General features: G+C 44.5%; 1 protein-coding gene across 4 annotated transcripts in view; it reads left to right on the top strand.

The window, feature by feature from the left end:
* Nucleotides 1-19,377, top strand: part of PKNOX2 (PBX/knotted 1 homeobox 2) — a 362,331-nt gene that overhangs the window by 286,085 nt on the left and 56,869 nt on the right. For all 4 annotated transcript variants that reach the window (XM_063139402.1, XM_063139403.1, XM_063139401.1 and 1 more), the window contains one exon: nucleotides 7,255-7,426. In XM_063139402.1, coding sequence (XP_062995472.1) covers nucleotides 7,255-7,426 — 172 coding nt within the window. The remainder of the gene's footprint in view (nucleotides 1-7,254; nucleotides 7,427-19,377) is intronic.

Here is a 19,377-nt window from a genome sequence, read left to right as displayed (position 1 = left end):
ATTTTTGTTTTTAAACCACTGGTTTTAATTACCCGTCACAATATTAGAGGGTGGGCTTATATGACAAAGGACCCTTTGTTGCCTTCATTTTGGGGATATAGAGAATGACATATTCCCATCTGTTGCTGTTTACAGAAAATGTAGGGCAAGAGGTACACACTAGTATTTTAAAATCCTGAGGTGTCCCCCCCCCTACATTTCATACACCTCTCTTTTTCTCTTCCTCCCCTGTCTGTAGTCTCTCTCTCTCTCTCTCTCTCTCTCTCTCTCTCTCTCTCTCTCTCTCTCTCTCTCTCTCTCTCTCTCTCTCTCGGCTGTTCCCCTCCTGGCTGACTTGCAAGCAGAACAGTGCTGAATGTGCTAAATTAGGCCATTAGAGGAATTCATTTCTCTTTATTAGCCTGTGTCAAATCCTTTTTATTAGTGGCTGAAAACGACCTCTCTTCTGCAGTAAAATGTCAGGCCAGTTCAGCCCTTTTATTTGTTCTGCGCTGACGAGGATCAAACTTTCCCTGAATTAGTGTAGAGAGATTTATTTCCTCCAAATTTTGAATGGCTTAAGGGAGAGAGGGTGGGGGGGGGAGAGAGAGAACTGGGCAGAGTGGGAGGAGGTCAACAGTGATCTCTGCTCAGTGTAGGCTTTTCCCCAGTTAGGTGATTTTTTAATGTACTTAGTCACACCAGTGCTGACCTAAAGCCAACATCTAGATCCCATCCCCAACCCATGGACCGTTGAAGAGATTCATTCTTCAAAACTTTTTTTTTTAAAAAAAAGTTCAGATGTAAACTCTGGTGTTGGAAAGAGTAGTGCTTTGTCTTTAAAAAAAAAAAACTATAGTTGTGACCCATTGCAGTATTTTTAAGACCCATGAATGTCAACAGGAGGATTAAGCTGGTCTCGGGGAATGGCTGGTCTGGATCTTGCTTCTGCCTTGAATTAATCAGGTAGCCTTATCTGCCCATGTAGTGGACTTACCTTGTTGCAAAGATTATAATGAAATGATATAAAAATTCAAAAGAACTGATGAGGATGATATCACGAAATCAACATGACTTCAAAGTGTTCAATTTTGTCTACATCCTGCTCTGAAGAAGAAGAAGAAGAAGAAGAAGAAGAAGAAGAAGAAGAAGAAGAAGAAGAAGAAGAAGAAGAAGAAATAATAATAGGGATATACAGGATTTAATTTAAACAGTTCTTATCAGACATGTAACATGTGAAAAATGTGGTGACCTAATAAGATGGGTCTGCAGCCAGATGGTTGACCACAGCTAGTTAAAGGAAGCACATGACTCCCTGTCTACCAGCCTGTTTCTGGGCACAGTGCTGGTTATGACTTAGAAAGCCCTGTATGGCTTGCGACCAGGTTACCTGAGAGACTGCCTTCTCCCATATGAGCCTGCCAGAGTTTTAAGATCTTTACTGGAAGCCCTCCTCTCAATGCCACCACCATCAGATGCACATGTGGTGGTGATGCAAAAGAGGGCCTTCTCAGTGGCTGCTCCCAAACTATGGAACTACCTCCAAAAGGAAGCTAGGTTGGCTCTCGCTCGCTCTCACTCTCTGCTGCCCTTCTTCCAGCAGGCAAAGACATTTTTGTTCAAGCAGGCTTTTGGCTTGTACAATGGTCTGTTGGGCTGGGTGCTTTTTTATTCTGCAATTTTTGGTGATTTTTTTATATGTGTTTTTAACATATTTGTTTTATTGTTTATGATTGTTAGCTGCCTTGAGCACCATTTTCTTGGTGAAAAAGTAGGGTATGAATGGAACAAATAAATGAAATAAATAGGTAACTTTGGGCATGTGCAGAATGCCTCCTCCTCCTAAGAACTTCAAACAGCTGCCAGCATAACCGGGAGTAGTGGCTGTTAGGGGAAGGTCTTCCAAATCAGAGGATGAGGCTCTAGACAGGCCAAGCTCCCACGCTTCTTATTTTGGGAAAGTAAACAATGGGGTTATGAAGTTAAAAATACTGGAAGACCAGCAGCAGCTTTGGAAACCATTTGTATTTGGGCTTCCTAAAAGTCTGCAAAAGCAATGAGATGCTGGAATACTCTGCCTCTTTCAAGAATCCTAGGAATTCAGCGGAGGATTATTGAAATGTGTTTCTTGGGCTTTGCATCAAGGCTGAGCTGAAGTAAGTTTCCCAGGACGGTCTGCCAGCACTGGCCATGGAGCACTTGGCTTGTGAGTCGATGAGGATGTCATTAAGGCACTGTAATACATGCCAGTCCTTGGATATAGCCTGAAATAACATCATTATCAAGTGCCCTTGGCGTTACAGCATATTCAAAACATCCCAAGCCCAGTATGCCTTTTTAAACATTGCAAAGCTGCTTCAGCTGGACAAATGTAGTCTGGGAGTTGTCATCGTCATTGTCATCATCATCATTATCATCATCATCAAATATGTCAAAATATTCTCACCGAACAGGGCCAGGGTTTACAAATACTGGGTAGTTGATGTCAGCTATGTGCAGCAGCATTTCCAAATTTAGCCAACATGGCTAAATTTTATCCTGGCTTTAAGGAGAGGTTCCCAGCCTGGAACCTTGATAATGAAATGATATTTGAAATTTATCTCAAATGATGGGAGCTTTTTGTCCAGATACATCTGGGCACAAGACATCTGGAGCAGCCGAGTAGATAAAGGGTTGTACTTACAAGATCTGGGCTCTCAGTTCCTTGGTCAACCACAGTGCTCGTTTGGGTGACCTTGGGTAAAACATCATCATCATCATCTATCACCTTAATCAACTTCATTGGGTAGTTGTGAAGCTATAACAAGGGCTGTGCCCCCTTTAGGGTGCAATCCTCTTGTAATGCCCATCAGCTTCCAGAATCAGAGGCTGAAGAGCATCCTGTGCAGAGCAGGAGGAGCATGGAGGCGATCTTTGCCTCTGCACTCTTCCATGCTGCATTTTTGCTAGACGGGCTTTTTTCACCCATTTAGCCAGGACTCTGTGGAGTGGGAAGGAAGGCAGCTAGGAAGGCTGGAAGATGCTTCATAAGCCAGCTTCCAAAGTCCCCTCCACTTCCCACCCACAGAACTGCCCCCTTTCTTCCTCTCCAAGGTCACCTTTCCAACCTCAAAGAAGCATTCCGGTGCAGTACTCTCCATGCTGGCTTTGAGTGGGAGGGGCAGGGGAGCTTGGACTCCTGGGTCCAAGGTCAGAGTGCTCCTCGGATCCAGGGATCCGAACTATCCTGTACCCTCACCCCCGGCGCTGCCTAGGGTCCATAGGAATTGCTCTCTTAGTTTGTTTTGGATGTAAATGCGATACATTTCTCAGGAGAGAAAGGACTTGAGATTTTAAAAATTCACATGCTGGAGAAAGCAAAACTGACCGACTCAGCTATCTCAATGAAAGGGCCAGTGTGTGTGTGTATGCTTTCATCTACTCATCCCTCAGTATTAAACTCTCCTCCAATTTTTCTTTGTTTTTCCCCCCTTACATTTCAGCTTCCATGTGTCTCACGGTGTCACGCGGTTCTGTCCTTGTGCTCAGTTGCCATATTGTTCACTCTGCACAAGCTGTTTAAGCTCCCTCACAGACACATTCTGTTTGAGGCTGCCTCGATGAGTGAAATGACCTCCTAGGCAGGGAGAAATCGATAACGCCACTACTGTATTATGTTATTTTCTTCACTTTCCTTAGGAAGGGCTTCTTTTTCATCATGAATGGAAACCCCCATTCATAATAGCTAGAAAAAGAAAGAAACTTCACACCAGCTGAGACAGTGTCCTTGTCTTGTTTACGCATGGAGAATAATATCAATATTTGGTAAAAGAAAACTTGTTGTACGCCCTCAGTTGTGAGACAATATGCCATATTTCTTTTACAGAGAGGCTCAGTACCTGCAGTTGTGGTTGCTTCCTTTACCAGCTAATAAGACTTTACTTGAATGGGTTTCAGGTGTGCTCCCATAATGCTTTGCTGATATTAGGGATGTATGTGAATGCCATTTTTGCTCACAAAACATGCAAGTGTGCTCTGTTCAAAGTCCCGAATGCATGTGCGAGCATGAAAATATCCACTGAAAATATTAGCAAATGGTGGACATGTGCTCACGGTCCATTTGTGCAGCTTTCCCAGATCAATTTTGTGCAAATTTCCTCATTTGCGCACGTTTTCCCCTGCAGATCAGAAGCCCTGCTTAGTCTATGAAAGAAAGTTGTGCAAATCATGAAATTTGCGCAAATTGTGACATTTCACTCTCGGACACTACTCAATTTGCGCGATTTTCCCATTTGTGGAGAGCCAGCAGCGATCGCAAACAGAAATCAGGCACTAGATGAGCAGCGAGACAATGTTTGGAGATTCTAGTGCTCTTGAATATTGCTCGTTTGCCCATCCTTGGCTGATATTCTTACAAATATTATCAAGGAAGACATATTGGGCTGTCCAAATCCTGACTTAAAGAACAATATATAAACTATTCTCTAAAGGATATATGTTTGGTTTTGGTTTTGGTGGTGGGGAGCTACTCAGAGATTTTATGTTTCATCTAGTCTTACGGTTTCACCTATGAATATTTTTGTGATTCACAATATATGTACAGATGCAAATTTAGAAATAATTACTACTATCCAAATAGAAATGCAATACGTACATAAGAAAAAACTTCCTGACTGTTAGAGCAGTACGACAATGGAAGCAGTTACCTAGGGAGGTTGTGGGGTCTCCCACACTAGAGGCATTCAAGAGGCAGCTGGACAACCATCTGTCAGGGATGCTTTAGGGTGGATTCCTGCATTGAGCAGGGGGTTGGACTCGATGGCCTTGTAGGCCCCTTCCAACTCTGCTGTTCTATGATTCTATGATACCATCATAGGGAAAATTGGGACCAGGTAACTTACATTCCTGCTCAGTCTGCTGTCTGGGTACATACTGTTGATGGCCCTTACTTACTTACTTACTTACTTTATTTATTTATTTATTACATTTTTATACCGCCCACTAGCCAAAGCTCTCTTATAGTTCTGTATCTTTAAGCTGGACGTGGACTGGACAGGCCTTCAGGTAGAGAACCCCTAGACCTCATTGGCATTTCACACTTTCCACTTGTGTTCGTTTTGCGTACCTGAGCTGCAGACGTATCAAAAGAGTTTGCTTCCTGAAGCTTTTGCCAGGGGGTTACAAACTGCTGCTCGCTCGATCTTTCTCTCTCCCCATCTCAGTCTCTCTCGGTGTGCACTTCCATTCTCTCTCTAACATTGAAAATGAATTTGTGCTGTGTGCAAAGGTTGGGGGTGCGTTGCTGAACTCCTACCACCTGGCATTACTGCTTGGATTATTAGTTCCTAGTAATTTAGTGCCCTTGCGCAGGGTCGATTTGTGCCTTTCATTTCTAATTGATCTACTGGCTGTTTAAATGGCAGCAGGCATCTGTTGAGAGTGGGAAGGTTCATAAGGCGAAATAATTCATAACACCGTCTGGAATTTGCCTTTCATATCCCTCAGCTAAGCCTCAGCAGGGCTGCCTAAATTACGACCAGGGAGGGTCCCCCCACCACAACTCGTATTCTGCTCATGGCTTGAAGAATCTTGCATTAAACTGGGATCAGTCTAGATTAGACTGTAATATGCTGCAGTATTAGTGGCTGCAAATGAAGACTTATACCAGAGTTTAACCCCTTCACCTGCCTTTTTCTTTGTCTTGGTCCTGGAAGGCTCGGCTAATCCATTGGTTCCTCTGATTTGTTGATGTGTATAATAGATCTTTCAACCCGTCAGACTCCTGGGATAGCTTTAGCTCTAAGCATTCAAGACAACAGGCTTTAAAGAAATTAAAACACACTTGCTTTGATTAAATAAAGAGTGACTTTCAGCCTTTAGTGAAAACGGGCATATGGGTTTTTTTTTTTCCAATTCCCCACATATGTGAAGGCAGGAGGAAAATGTGGTATCTGCCAGTCCCGGCATCCTGTTTGCCAAATTACTGAACAGAGGTGTGGGGAATGCTTGATTTATTTGCAAACCACCTCTTACCCTTCTCCACTTCCCTCGGTGTGAAGAGAGGGAGCAGATGAGTAGCCAAATGAAATTTACTATTCGCAATTAAACCTTGCTCACTTGCTTTTTAATTCAAAGCCTGCGCAGGTGACCTTAATTTCAGGGATAAGATCATACCTGTTGTCTCTGCCATCCAACCTCCACACATGGATCAAGCTGAGTTGCGGAAAGATTACATGGGTACCAGTAAACTGTACCCTGCCCCCACACACATGCACACACAAAAAGCCTTTGTTAAGAAGAGCTGACCAACAGGCAGAGGAACATAGGGAGCTGTCTTATACCAGGTCAGATATTTGTCCATCTGGCCTCATATTGTGTACTCTGACTGGCAGCATTCTTCATGGTCTTTCCCATCACTTACCACCTGACTCTTTTAGCTGAAGATGCCAGAGATTGAACCTGGAACCTTATGCATGCAAAGAATGTGCTCTAACACTGAGCTATGGCCCTGCCCTAAAGTTAGGGTGTGCAAGGCAGGTAAGCATCCAAGATGAACCAGAAAAAGGGGAGAAACATCTCACTAGGCACCCGTGTAGAGACATGAGAACATCCTGTTGTAATTGATTTCTGCAGACATTGTTACAACCCCCTGAAGAATGCCTAACAGAAAGCCAGAGGCCAAAACTCATTGGGCTTATTTACAATAAAGTTGTCAACAGCATCCTGAGATGTTTCTCCCGTTTTTCTGGATCCTAAAGTTAGGATGGCCAACAATACATCTCCCCACCCAAAGAGAGAGAGAGAGAGAGCATGCATCACCAAAAAGATGACATCAATTTTCATATCCTAATTGGCATGTACAGATGCATATTTAGAAAGAATTGCTTTAACTTCAAGAGAAATAAATATATCTCACCATAATGGGAAAGATTATGACCAGGTGACCAGCGTACCTTCCTTCTTAGCCTGCTGTTTAGGTGCTAACTTCAAGTCCCCTGCTCTACTGGCTTCTTATGGTTCTTTATTTTCATAGCAGACTTGGACCAGGCAGCTCATCAAATAGAGGAGGCCCTGAAATAGAGGACTGTCCACTGTAAAGTAGGACACATGCCCGCCCTGCCTAATGTCAGGGCCAGTGCCAGCACCTACTATTCTGCCCTCACCCCCAGATTGATTGTTCCCAGAAATAAGCCTGCCTGCATAGGGTTGATGGCCTATGCAATGGGAAACCGAACTAACATATTGGTGGCATCCCTTTTGTCCCCGGAATGATGTTGCGTTTTCCTCCATCTTTAGGCATCCTCTCTTCCCCCTCCTGACACTGCTGTTTGAGAAGTGTGAGCAAGCGACACAGGGCTCGGAGTGCATCACTTCCGCCAGCTTTGACGTCGACATTGAGAATTTCGTTCACCAGCAAGAGCAGGAGCACAAACCATTCTTCAGCGATGACCCCGAACTGGACAACCTGGTAATGCTTTTACCTGGATCAGTCAGTCCTTTTAATATACTGTTCGAGCTCCAAAAGAAAGGCCTCCACCCCACCCAAATTGACTCATACTAGGAATGGGGGAGAAATTAATGTTGTGCTTTGGAATCGACACGTGAACCAAAACTCAGTTGTTCCTTTGAAATTCGCGCTTCTCTAAATTTTGTAACGCAGCTTTCCAAAAAAAAAAAAAATTGCATACGATAAACACATTTATAAGAGGAAAGTGCACACAAAAATGCATATATTAGTGAAAATTATGTTCATGGTTGCATTATAGTCGGGAAATTTCTTGCAACGCAAAAAAGGTATCTTACACAGAAAGGCATTCAAAAATGTGTATGAATTTTCATGGGGTGGGGTGGGAATCAAACCAAACTTAAGACAGGGAAAAAGGAGAGATAGAGAGAAACTGAAATTGGCAGATGCCTAACCCTAACTCATACACCGGAGGCATCCCAGCCGGGGTTAACGCCAAGGAAATCCAGGCTGTGCTGCAAGTTCTGCTGTTAGGTCAATTAAAGAAAATTTGCATATGTCTTATTTTGCATAATGGAATCTGCTTCCAAGAACCAGCAGCCATTCATGCTGGAAATCTTTACAACTGTCTGCTCAGGAGGATATGACATTAGAGCAATTTGGTTACATTTGGAAATTGACTTTTTTTTAGAAGGAAATAACCAATCTGGAGAGAGGATACTGTTGCCTACGGGGAGAATTCTTCTGGCATTTATTTAGCTCTACCAATAGTTCCACTGGAGAATGGTCTTATATCACCAGTGAAGAACCGTTAAGGAAGCCTCTCAGCTCAAAGGGAGAGTAAAACCACACCAAATGACAAATATCCTAGATTCATGCATATGGCTGACTGTGTGAATGAAAGAGATAGAAAGAGAGGGGGTAATGTAATAATACAAGCATCATCTGCCTCAAAATGATCTTTATGGCCTCTGTCTTACGAGCTAATAGTCCATGGGTTTATTAAAGACAGTTACTGCAGCCGAAACTCTCCCCACAGCCTGAGTTCGATCCCAGCGGAAGCTGGTTCTCAGGCAGACGGCTCAGGTCGACTCAGCCTTCCATCCTTCCGAGGTCTGTAAAATGAGTACCCAGCTAGCTGGGGGAAAGGCAACCACGACTGGGGAAGGCAATGGCAAACCACCCCGCTACGAAGTCTGCCAAGAAAACATCAGCGAAAGCAGGCGTCCCTCTAGGAGTCAGCAATGACTCAAGTGTTTGCACGAGAGGTTCCTTTCCTTTCCTTTTTATAAAAGGCAGAGCAATGCAGGTAGTATTAATTGGGGGCAGTCTCTTGCTTTTCCTTATCACTGCTGCATAAGAAGGGACGGGGCCAGCCCTACCATTAGGCAGGGAGAGGCAGCTTCCTGAAACAGCAGATGCTGGAAGTCAGGGAGCACTGGCCAGCTGCTGTAGGACAGAGCAGTGTTTATCATACAGTTTGCCCTGCACCTTCTAAGGCCACAATCTAGGTCAGGTCAGTACTTGGATGGGAAACTACCTGGAACCCCCACGTACAATACTTTGAATTCCATGATGAAAGAGACACAGGGGTCATGGTAGAGCACATGCTTTGCATGTGAAAGGTGCCAGGTTCAATCCCCAGCACCTCCAGGTAGGACAGGGGGGGGGAAACCTGCCTGAATCCCTGAAGAGCTGCTGCCAGTCAGTGTCAGCAGTACTGTGCTGGATGGAGCAAGGGTCTCACTCAGTATAAGGTATCTTCCTCTGTTCCTATATTTGAAACATTTAATAGCACTGAACAGTTTCCCCTAGTTATGATGTTCCCTGTACCTTGATAGGTCATGGTTGCCTGATTTGCATAATTAGTGCCTAGTTATCTTTCTTAGGTACTCATTATGCAAATCTGTGTATTGTGATTGGCCAGACCTATTATTACCCAAATAGAGCACTTAGGTTTGAATAGTTATAATGTTGTTATGGCTCAGTAACCACACTGTGAATAAGCTGATAATGCGTCTAACTGGTTAGTATAATCCCACCTTCCTGACTGGTTTCTATACCTTTTAGATCCAACAGCAAAATTGCCACCTCAGCTTCTATGAACCTCATTGCAGGGGGTGGGAGGGCACCCCAAAGAAATCTTAAAAGAGGACTTATAAATGTAGTAAATAAATACTTTTGCAAGAAAACTTGTAAAATGTTAGAATTGAAAATGCAGTAAGCCTAAACGTTGAATACTTTAACCTACTTTCCCAACCATTCTCTGGGCTAGCCTTCCCCCGACCTGGTACCCTCCAGATGTTTTAGATTAGAAATCACATCAGTTCTAGCCAACGTGACCAATGCTCAGGTATGATGTGAGTTGTGGTCCACTGGAGGGCATCAGATTGGTAAAAGCTGTTCTGGGCAATGTCCACTCTCTCTCCGTGATGTTTTCTATTGGGTTGTACGTCTTCTGATCTCAGAAAACAGAGTTGTTTTATATTCGGTTACAATAAACTCCCCTCACCCATAAAGTGGTGTACCCTAGCAATTAATATAGGCCAATAAGAAGAACCCTTCTAGATCAGACCCAGTGTCGATCCAGTCATAAGAATGTAAGAGCATGAGAAGAACATAAAAACATAAAAAGAGCCATGCTGGATATGACCCAATGTCCATCTAGTCATATGAATGTAAAAACTTAAGAAGAGTCGTGCAGGGAACCCCAAAACAGTCATGGAAAGACCACAACCAGCAGTCTGTGCAAATAGTTCAACCAATATGTATAGAGGAAGGGGTATACATAAGTGAAGTTCATAAAAACATAAGAAAAACCAAGGGTCCATCTAGTCCAGCATTCCATGGGAAATGCACAAGCAGGACCTGAATGTAAAAGCACCCTCCTGCCCATGTTCCCCAGCAGCTGGTATACATATGCATGCTGCCTCTGATAATGGAAATAGCATGTAGCCATCAGGAGTAGAAGCCACTGATAGTCTTATTGATGTATCTAATCCCCCTTTTAAACCCATCCAAATTGGTGCCCATCACCACATCTTGTGGAATTGCACTGTGTGAAGTAGCCCTTCCTTTTATCTGCCCTAAATGCCCCACCAGTCAGTTGCATGGGATGACACCACCACCACCCTGAGTTCTAGTACAATGAGAAAGGAGAAAAATGTCTCCCTATCCCCTTTCTCCATAATAGTCCAATATCCTCCAGGTAGCCCAAAAGCAGGCCATCAAACAAAAACTTTTTTTCATTTGAAAACCTGCACATACCGAACTGTGCCCTCTCTCTTCAGCAGGCTTACCTTGTGGCAGAACGAAGTGTCTAAGCCACCATTTTAAATTCCCCACAGTGCCTGATGCAGCATCACTTCGGGGCATTGTGCGGGGCTGCCATTTTGGTTCTTCTTCATGGCCTCTGTGCCTCATACGTGCAGGCTCTATGCCTGTGCAGAGCCTCATTTCAGGAAACTTCTATAGCCGAGGAACACTGTTGGCAGAAACCTCACCCTCCGTCCAACTGCACAGATTCCAGTGGATTCCCACCTGCCTCCTCAGTTCTCTTTCAACCGCCTTGCTGGCCGCTTCATTGGAAACTGGGCTCTTTAAAAGAGACTTGTTGTTTTTGCTGAGGTCATTGCTTTTTTCTTTGTTCTTGTCCTTTCTCTCATTTTTTCTGGATTGTTGTTGTTAACATCGTTTATGTTCTCCGGTTTTTGCTTTTCATGCTCTGCAACCTTTGACTGCCTCACGGTGCTTATCTCACTTAAGGCCCCGGCCAGGAATTGTGTGGAATGCAGGAGTAAATTAACACCAGTGGATGCTCTGGAGTGGTAATTGTAGGAAATTGTAGGAAATCTGTAGCCCATGGTAGGAAATTTTAGATGGCAGGTTCCCAGATCCAGTTGACTGACCCAGTTGGCCCAGAGCAGGCATCAGTGCTGGTGGGGGTGGAGGTTCTGCTGAAACCCTGCCAGTTGCCTGAGAGTGCCTGGTGTTGACCCTGAACCTGGTGGGGTGGTGCAGACACATTTCATATGCAGTTGGTCTCTGCAAACCTCCCTTAATTAGGGATGTTTCCTTAAATATTTGGCTTGCATCCTCATGTTGCAACTTCAACTCATGATGGCGAACCTTAAGTTGAAGGAGCTTCTCTGCTGGAACTTCATCTTTATATCTGAAGCTCCCGAGTAGAAGAACAATCTTGCCACTTCTTGCATGTGGGAATCATGAGAAGGATGGTTTCTTATAAAATTTATAAAACTCTGTGGCAGGAGGTGAGTAACTCTCTCATGCATTAAGAATATGGATTATTTTGAAGAGCTGTGATTTTTACCATTGTGTTCTGCCACTTTTGTTTCAATTTATATGGGGATTCTTCTTCTTCTTCTTCTTCTTCTTCTTCTTCTTCTTCTTCTTCTTCTTCTTCTTCTTCTTCTTCTTCTTCTTCTTCTTCTCTTAGACTACTATTGTATGAAAACTCCCTCCAGGAGAGTTAACAGGAGGTTTTTTTGAAGGAGATCACAGTGGGTTAAATGCCCGGTTTCTTCCTTTCTTCCAACCGTTTGTCTGTGGAGTTAACCAGCTTGTTGCGACCTCCTCCTGCTATTTTTGCACAGATTACATTAAAGTTCACCATTCTTATATCAGCATCCTGTGTCATTTATCCAAGGGATTCAGTGTCAAAAGCTAAAGCTGTGCCGATGAATTGCAAGGTGCTGTTGTCTTCCCAGGAGCGTTGGCGGGGTCATTCGCTTGCCGTCATTTGACCTCACTGCCATTCCTCCATCACTGGAACATAATTAAATGCAATAAAGATGAGAACAGCCTTGGCTCCAGCCGGCAGGTTATGGCTGAAACGTTTCCCTGTCCAGAAAACATGGGGTGCCATCCTTCCCACCCACCACACATCATCCTCAGTACTTTTCAACCCAGCCAGGATGTTCAGAACAGGGTGTGAGGGATGGGAGAACCAGTGACTGTAGAGCGCACCTAGATTCTCGGCTCAATCCCATTTTCATTTCAAAGCTATTTCTTGGCTTGTTCAAATGAGGAACGTGCACATTTTCAACAGGAAAAGTGCAAATTTCCGTGCATATTTTTTTCAGAAGTCCACACATCCCCCATTGACTATAGCATGAAACTTCATTTGTGTTTGTGCATGTGTGGAAAAACGTGCATTTCACAATGTGATTTAAAAAAAAAAAAAAAGCTTTTTCAACTGAATTCACAATTTTCGGAATTTGCAAACATTTCTCCCCAAAAACGGCATTCCTACTCATGGTCAAGATTGCAAAAAAGGATATCTTCACATGGTTTGTGAACAGAAAGGAAATTCTCAAACATCCCTAATAGAATCTGGGCACTTAATGCATGAGCACCAAACCTGGATTTGTACAGTTTGTAGCACTGACAGTATAGGAAATAAATGTATTCCACCATTAAATCGGCAGAAATAATCACGTTGCCATCACCACTAGTGTCTTGTTGTTGTTTCTTTGGATCCATAAAAGGGATCCATTTTAAGTTCGTTGAAGCAAAATGATTCCATTTGACTAATAATCCAGATGTTCTCATGTGCTTCCTACTCCAGAGGTGCATACTGCAACTTATATTGCCACAGATAGAGCTAATGCATCATTTGTGAATCGCCCAGAGAGCTTCAGCTATTGGGCGGTATAAAAATGTAATAAATAAATAAATAAATAAATATGCTGCCATAATACTGAGTCAGCCATTGGTCCATCCTCCCAATTCAGAGCTGGTCCAACATAACAATCAGGAAAAACTTCCTGACTGTTAGAGCAGTACGACAATGGAACCAGTTACCTAGGGAGGTTGTGGGCTCTCCCACACTAGAGGCCTTCAAGAGGCAGCTGGACAACCATCTGTCAGGGATGCTTTAAGGTGGATTCCTGCACTGAGCAGGGGGTTGGACTCAATGGCCTTATAGGACCCTTCCAACTCTACTATTCTATGATTCTGTGATTCTATTTTGCTGCCTGAAGGGGAGCAGCAAATGGCCCTCCTGCCCCAAATCCTGCTGGGAGTTTCAGGAGTGTTTTTTTTTTCTCTGTCTGAACATGCGTAGGACTGCGCTGTAAGTAAAGGTTTGTGAAATTATGCATGGTGTAGAGAAAGTGAATAAAGAAACATGTTTCTCTCTCAGGGTCACCCAATAAAATTGACTGGCAGTAGATTTTAGATGGATTAAAAAAAAAAAACTTCTCTATACAATACGTAAATGGTTGGTTCATGAAATTCATGGCCACAAAAAGTGGAGATGACAGCCAACCACTTAGATGGCTTGAAACGGGGATGAGACAAATTGATGGAGGATGGGTTTATCAACCTCTGTCAGCCGTAATCATGAACTGGAACGTCCATGTCTAGAGGTGTTACGAACATTGTGAGTTGCACTTGCCTTCCAGCTGTTGCTTGTGGTGGACTCTGAAGAAGCATCTGGTTGGTCACTGTGTGGAACAGGGTGCTGTACTAGATAAACCAGCCAGTCCCAACCTGGTGCCCTCCATGGGTTTTGGACTTCAACTCCCATCAGCTTCAGCCTGCATTGCCAAACATCAGGAACGCTGAGAGCTGTGGTCCAAAATATCTGGATGGCACATGGTTGGGGAAGACTGAGATAGATCTTTGATCTGATTCAGCCAGGTTGTTCTTATGTTCTTAATATGCTATCTTTTTTGGGGGGGGATATTATTATTATTATTATTATTATTATTATTATTATTACCATCCCCATCATCATTATTGTCATCATAATCATTGATACTATTTCCAGAAGTGTAGATATATCAAGTGTTCATGGTCAGGCACCTGTTGAGAGCCCACACCATGGCAAATACCCCGTGGACTTGCTCCTCCTCTTCCCCATTACCACCTACTTGTGCACCTGCCTCTCGCTCCAGCCCAGTCAGTGGTCATGGTGTGAATGAAAAGGAGCAGTAGATGTGACTGCCTACTTGCTCACTGACCTGCTGGTTGTCAAGCAAGCAAGGGATAGCAATGACGAGAAAGAGAACGAGGAGCCATAGCACCTGGTGACAATGGTGGTGAGAAGGTAGACTCAAGGAAGGTCTACCTTTATTCGCTGCATCTCTCTCCCACTTGCATCTCACCACACGTCTCCCAGCACGTTTCTTCTCCCACCACCCAGCCTTCCACTGTGTCACCCCTAACACTACCTACTCTCCAATCTGCAGTCATGCCAGCCACTTTTCCCTCTTCAAAGAGCAAGCAAGCACGCCAAACTCCTGCTCACCAATCAGCTCACTCTGAGAGAATCCTCAGAGCAAACCAGAGGGTGGGTGGTGGATGCTCCAGACAGCCCTGACAGCCACTCTCCCACTGTGGCATTCGCCACGGTCAAACAGCGAGGCTAGAAGTGCTCTCCGGAGTAACCACTGTAGTGCCACCGGGTGACAGCTCCAGAGAGCCCCATGGGCTCTGCTTCCCCACTGTTAAATGCAAAAGCAGAGGAGCAGCTGGCAGAGCTGTCCGGACCACATACCTGCCCATCTGAGTGTTCGTCCACCTGTCAGCACAAGCAGGTGGCCGTCCTGGGGGAGGGGGAGCATGCAATGTACCACTCCTCCCTCTCTGCCGCCTGAGGTAGTCGATTCATTCCACTTCCTGGGAGGGCCAGCCCTAAGGGAGGGAACCCATTGAGGAATTCTTGCCCAAGGGCTTTCAAAAAACTAAAGCCAGCACAGAGTCTATTGCATGAAAATGACCAGAAATGCAATCCTATGTTCAGAATTAAGCCCTGTTGAGTTCAATGGGTCTTACTTCCGGGAAAGTGTGTAGGTGATTGCAGCTCAAGAATCCTTATAACATGCCACCTGACTCTTCGGTATTGTTACCGTTGTTTTCTTGCCTCTCGCTTTCCTCTCACGGGCTTTTTTCTTCCTGATGGTGGACGTCGGATGAGAATTTTGCAAGAGATGGCTCAGTCGGGAGCATGCAACTAGACCTCCCTAAAAGAATATCTTCCCAGACACACATACCCGAGTTTGTTTGTTGTATCTATGTGATTTTAATGCTACTAATCCTATGTAAATTGTCCACCACTGCGGATGGCGAAGAGGAGATGAAAAGGCCAGCGACATTACCCATCATTAGAATAAGAATCATGTATTCCTCACAGGCGAGATGCACATAATTAGAAATTAGAAAAAGGTCAGATCTCGCCATTATCAACTCAATCAGCTGCTGAGTGCCACACAGTCAATTAATTCAGCATCTGTATTTTTTACAACCCTGCGCACGTATTCCATCGGACTGTAACTCTTTATCCGGACAGATATACTGCTCAGCGAAGCAGGGACATAAAATGAGAGACCCCAAGCAAATGAGCTGAGATAATTGAGAGATTTATTTTACATACACACAAGCGCGCACACACACGCACACACACACACACACGTATATGTATATGTCAAGTTTTCTTGCCTTTGCCCTTGGATGCTGACTTTCAGGAACACTGGGCTGACAATATTATCTGAGAACATGTATTATGATTTGTTTGCTTTGGTTATTGCACTTTTTGTGAAGCCTACACTTCCTCCAAGGTGCTCAGTAGTGTTCTTCCCCTGCCTTCCCATTCATCCTCACAGCACCCTTGCAAGGTAGTATAGGCTGATGTCTGGCCCAGGGTCATGCCCCAGCTTCATGGCAGAGCAGGGATTTGAATCCTGATCATCTCAGGCCAACTTTCATGGCCATTTGGGGAACCCCAGAGGCTGGGACAGTAGAAGGGCCAGATTTGAGCTTTCCCACCCCTGATTTAAGGAACAGTAGGTAGAATTTGTGGGAGGAGCGGAGCCAGAGCTTTCTTTTCTTTTCTTTTTACTTACTTTGTGCTGGAACGCAAGTTTGCTCCAGCTCCTGTGTTTGTTTGTTTTAAATGGCGGGCACGATGGGCGCGACTTCCCTCTTCCCTTCCCGGATGTCGCACTTCCGTTTTGCCACCCAGGGATGATCTTATGTAAGTCCGGTATCATCCCCACTCCCTCCCTGAAGGTCCTTAGGTGTAGAAAGGTCCACTGTGACATTGACCTCAAATACAATGTCATATGTTTCCCCATAGGGATGAATGGCAGACATGCTCTTATATAAAAGCAAAGCAAACAGTTGTGTATGTTGTAGGTGAAGAAGTAGATCCCTGCCTTTAAAGATCCTACACAGTTTTAGGAGGGGCTAGCAATGCCTCCAAAGTACATTGCTTTTCTCTTCAACCAGCCCCTCCCCTGTAAAATTCCATGGACCTTTCAGAGGTGTGTAGGTTTGTGTGTATGTCACGGGTGGGCAACCTGCATCCCTTGGCCCAATTTCAAAAGCCCTGTGCAACTGTTCAGTTGAGACCTTTGGCACAACCCAACTGTTCCTCTCCCAACAACTCAGTGAATGGGGAGAAAGAAAGGGAGAGAGGGGGTGGCAGAAAGAGAGAGAGAGAGAGAAGGGGTGGTAGAGAGAGAAAGAGAAAATGAGAGAGAAGGCAGTGGCAGAAAGAGAGAGAAAGAGAAGGGGTGGCTGAGAGAGGAAGGGTGGTAGAGAGAGAAAGACAAAATGAGAGAGAAGAGGGTGGCAGAAAGAGAGAGAAAGAGAAGGGGTGGCTGAGAGAGGAAGGGTGGTAGAGAGAGAAAGAGAAAATAAGAGAGAAGGGGTGGCAGAAAGAGAGAAAGAGAAAGGGTGGCTGAGAGAGGAAGGGTGGTAGAGAGAGAAAGAGAAAATGAGAGAGAAGAGGGTGGCAGAAAGAGAAAGAGAAGGGGTGGCTGAGAGAGGAAGGGTGGTAGAGAGAGAAAGAGAAAATGAGAGAGAAGGGGTGGCAGAAAGAGAGAGAAAGAGAAGGGGTGGCTGAGAGAGGAAGGGTGGTAGAGAGAGAAAGAGAAAATGAGAGAGAAGAGGGTGGCAGAAAGAGAGAGAAAGAGAAGGGGTGGCTGAGAGAGGAAGGGTGGTAGAGAGAGAAAGAGAAAATGAGAGAGAAGAGGGTGGCAGAAAGAGAGAGAAAGAGAAGGGGTGGCTGAGAGAGGAAGGGTGGTAGAGAGAGAAAGAAAATAAGAGAGAAGGGGCGGCAGAAAGAGAGAGAAAGAGAAGGGGTGGCTGAGAGAGGAATGGTGGTAAAGAGAGAAAGACAAAATGAGAGAGAAGAGGGTGGCAGAAAGAGAGAGAAAGAGAAGGGGTGGCTGAGAGAGGAAGGGTGGTAGAGAGAGAAAGAGAAAATGAGAGAGGAGGGTGACAGAAAGAGAGAAAGAGAAGGGGTGGCAGAAAGAAAAAAGAAAGGAAAGAAAGGAAGGAAGGACTGGCACAAAGAGACAGAGAGAAAGAGAAGGGCGGCTCACCTATATTTGTTCTGGCCCTGCCCACCACTGCTAATTATTATATTCCTCTCAAGGGAATGCAGCAGTTCTCCACCCCTGGAGTATGCAGACAGAGACTGACTGAGACCGATAAAAATATAGAAGACAGCTTTTATTAATCATGTAATAATGTCAAACATCTTGTGGGAATGCACTTTCTCTTTCTGCACACCCACAGCCGCAAGAAAGGATCGGTGCCTGCAGATACCCCATAGCATAGACATCCATCGGCAAAGAGCAAAACCTGGCCTCCCTATTTGGGCCGGATGTCCAAAGGCAGCCCTTCCCTGATCACATCTCTGCATGCTCCTTAGCAGAATAGAGTGCAAACCTGCGTAGATTTGCATAGTCATCCTACCCATGAGCAGCCTGTGACTAATAGTTTGTAAAAGGTGGCCACTAAAATTAGCAAGTTGAAAAAGTGCTTTGAAATTTAAAGACTCTTTGTTCCATAAAAGAACCAGATTTATTGCCCTGTGGTGAATAGCTGGGATTTTATATATTCTTTAAGATTTCAGGCCAGGGCTGTAAAACGTAAGGTCTCAGTTCCATGCATGGAATGTTTTATGTGTAAATTTTTTAACATTTATGGGGTATATTTTACTGAGGCCAAGACTTTGCTCAAGGGACAGCTTACAGGCGTGTTCCCACTCTCCGATCTTGTTAGGAAGAGAGGCCAGCTGAGAATAATCAGGCACGCTTTTACATAAAACACTTACAACTGGATCCCGAAAGCATGTCAGGAATGCAATGCTGAATTTTGCAAATGGAGCTTCTGGTTCTTTAACCTGTCTAGGTGATAGCAGTATCCGTTATATGGGATGGGAATATTGAATCATTTCCAGGCCAAGAGCCAAATTCAGTGTTGGAGAAACTCTTGGGTGCTGCATTGCAGTGGTGGGTAAAAACAAAAGCAAAGGGGAAATAGGGCTACTGGCAAAAGGGGTGAGGTTAAAATATCAAAAATCTGATCATGTTTTCTTTTAAACCAGGCAGGCCGTATTTGGCTTGTGGGCTTGAGGATGAACACCCTTGATGTAGGACATTGACACGGTGGCCTTGTTAAGGTGTAATGGAAAGCCACCGTTTCCCATTATGTGAAGGGAGACTCTTGGACTTTCACACTCCCTTTTCCTCCTCTTCTGTCTGCCTAGGAGATCGAAAGTATCTACTTCCAGTTTTAAACCACATTTCCATGAGATGTGGTGAGAGCCAGTGTGGTGTAGTGGCTAGAGCGTTGGACTGGGAGTCAGGAGATCCTGGTTCTAGTCCCCACTCAGCCGTGGAAACCCACTGGGTGACTTTGGGCTAGTGGCAGACTCTCAGCCCGACCCACCTCACAAGGTTGTTGTTGTGAGGATGAAATGGAAAGGAGGAGGATTATGTACATTTCCTTGGGTTCCTTGGAGGAAAAAAGGTGGGATATAAATGCAGTAATAAGTAAAATAAATCAATGTCTGAATAAAATAAATCAATGTCTGAATTTAGAGAACGGAGGTTTGCTTAAGTTACGGTTTTAGAACAAGCCAGAATCAGAAAACACAGTTTGATCTTCATTTGTTCTCAATGACCAGAGTTTAAAGG

Source organism: Elgaria multicarinata, chromosome 12 (assembly GCF_023053635.1).
Source record: "Elgaria multicarinata webbii isolate HBS135686 ecotype San Diego chromosome 12, rElgMul1.1.pri, whole genome shotgun sequence".
NCBI lineage: Eukaryota > Metazoa > Chordata > Lepidosauria > Squamata > Anguidae > Elgaria > Elgaria multicarinata.
Note: the sequence above shows the minus strand (reverse complement) of the source record. Positions and strands in the feature narration are given on the sequence as shown.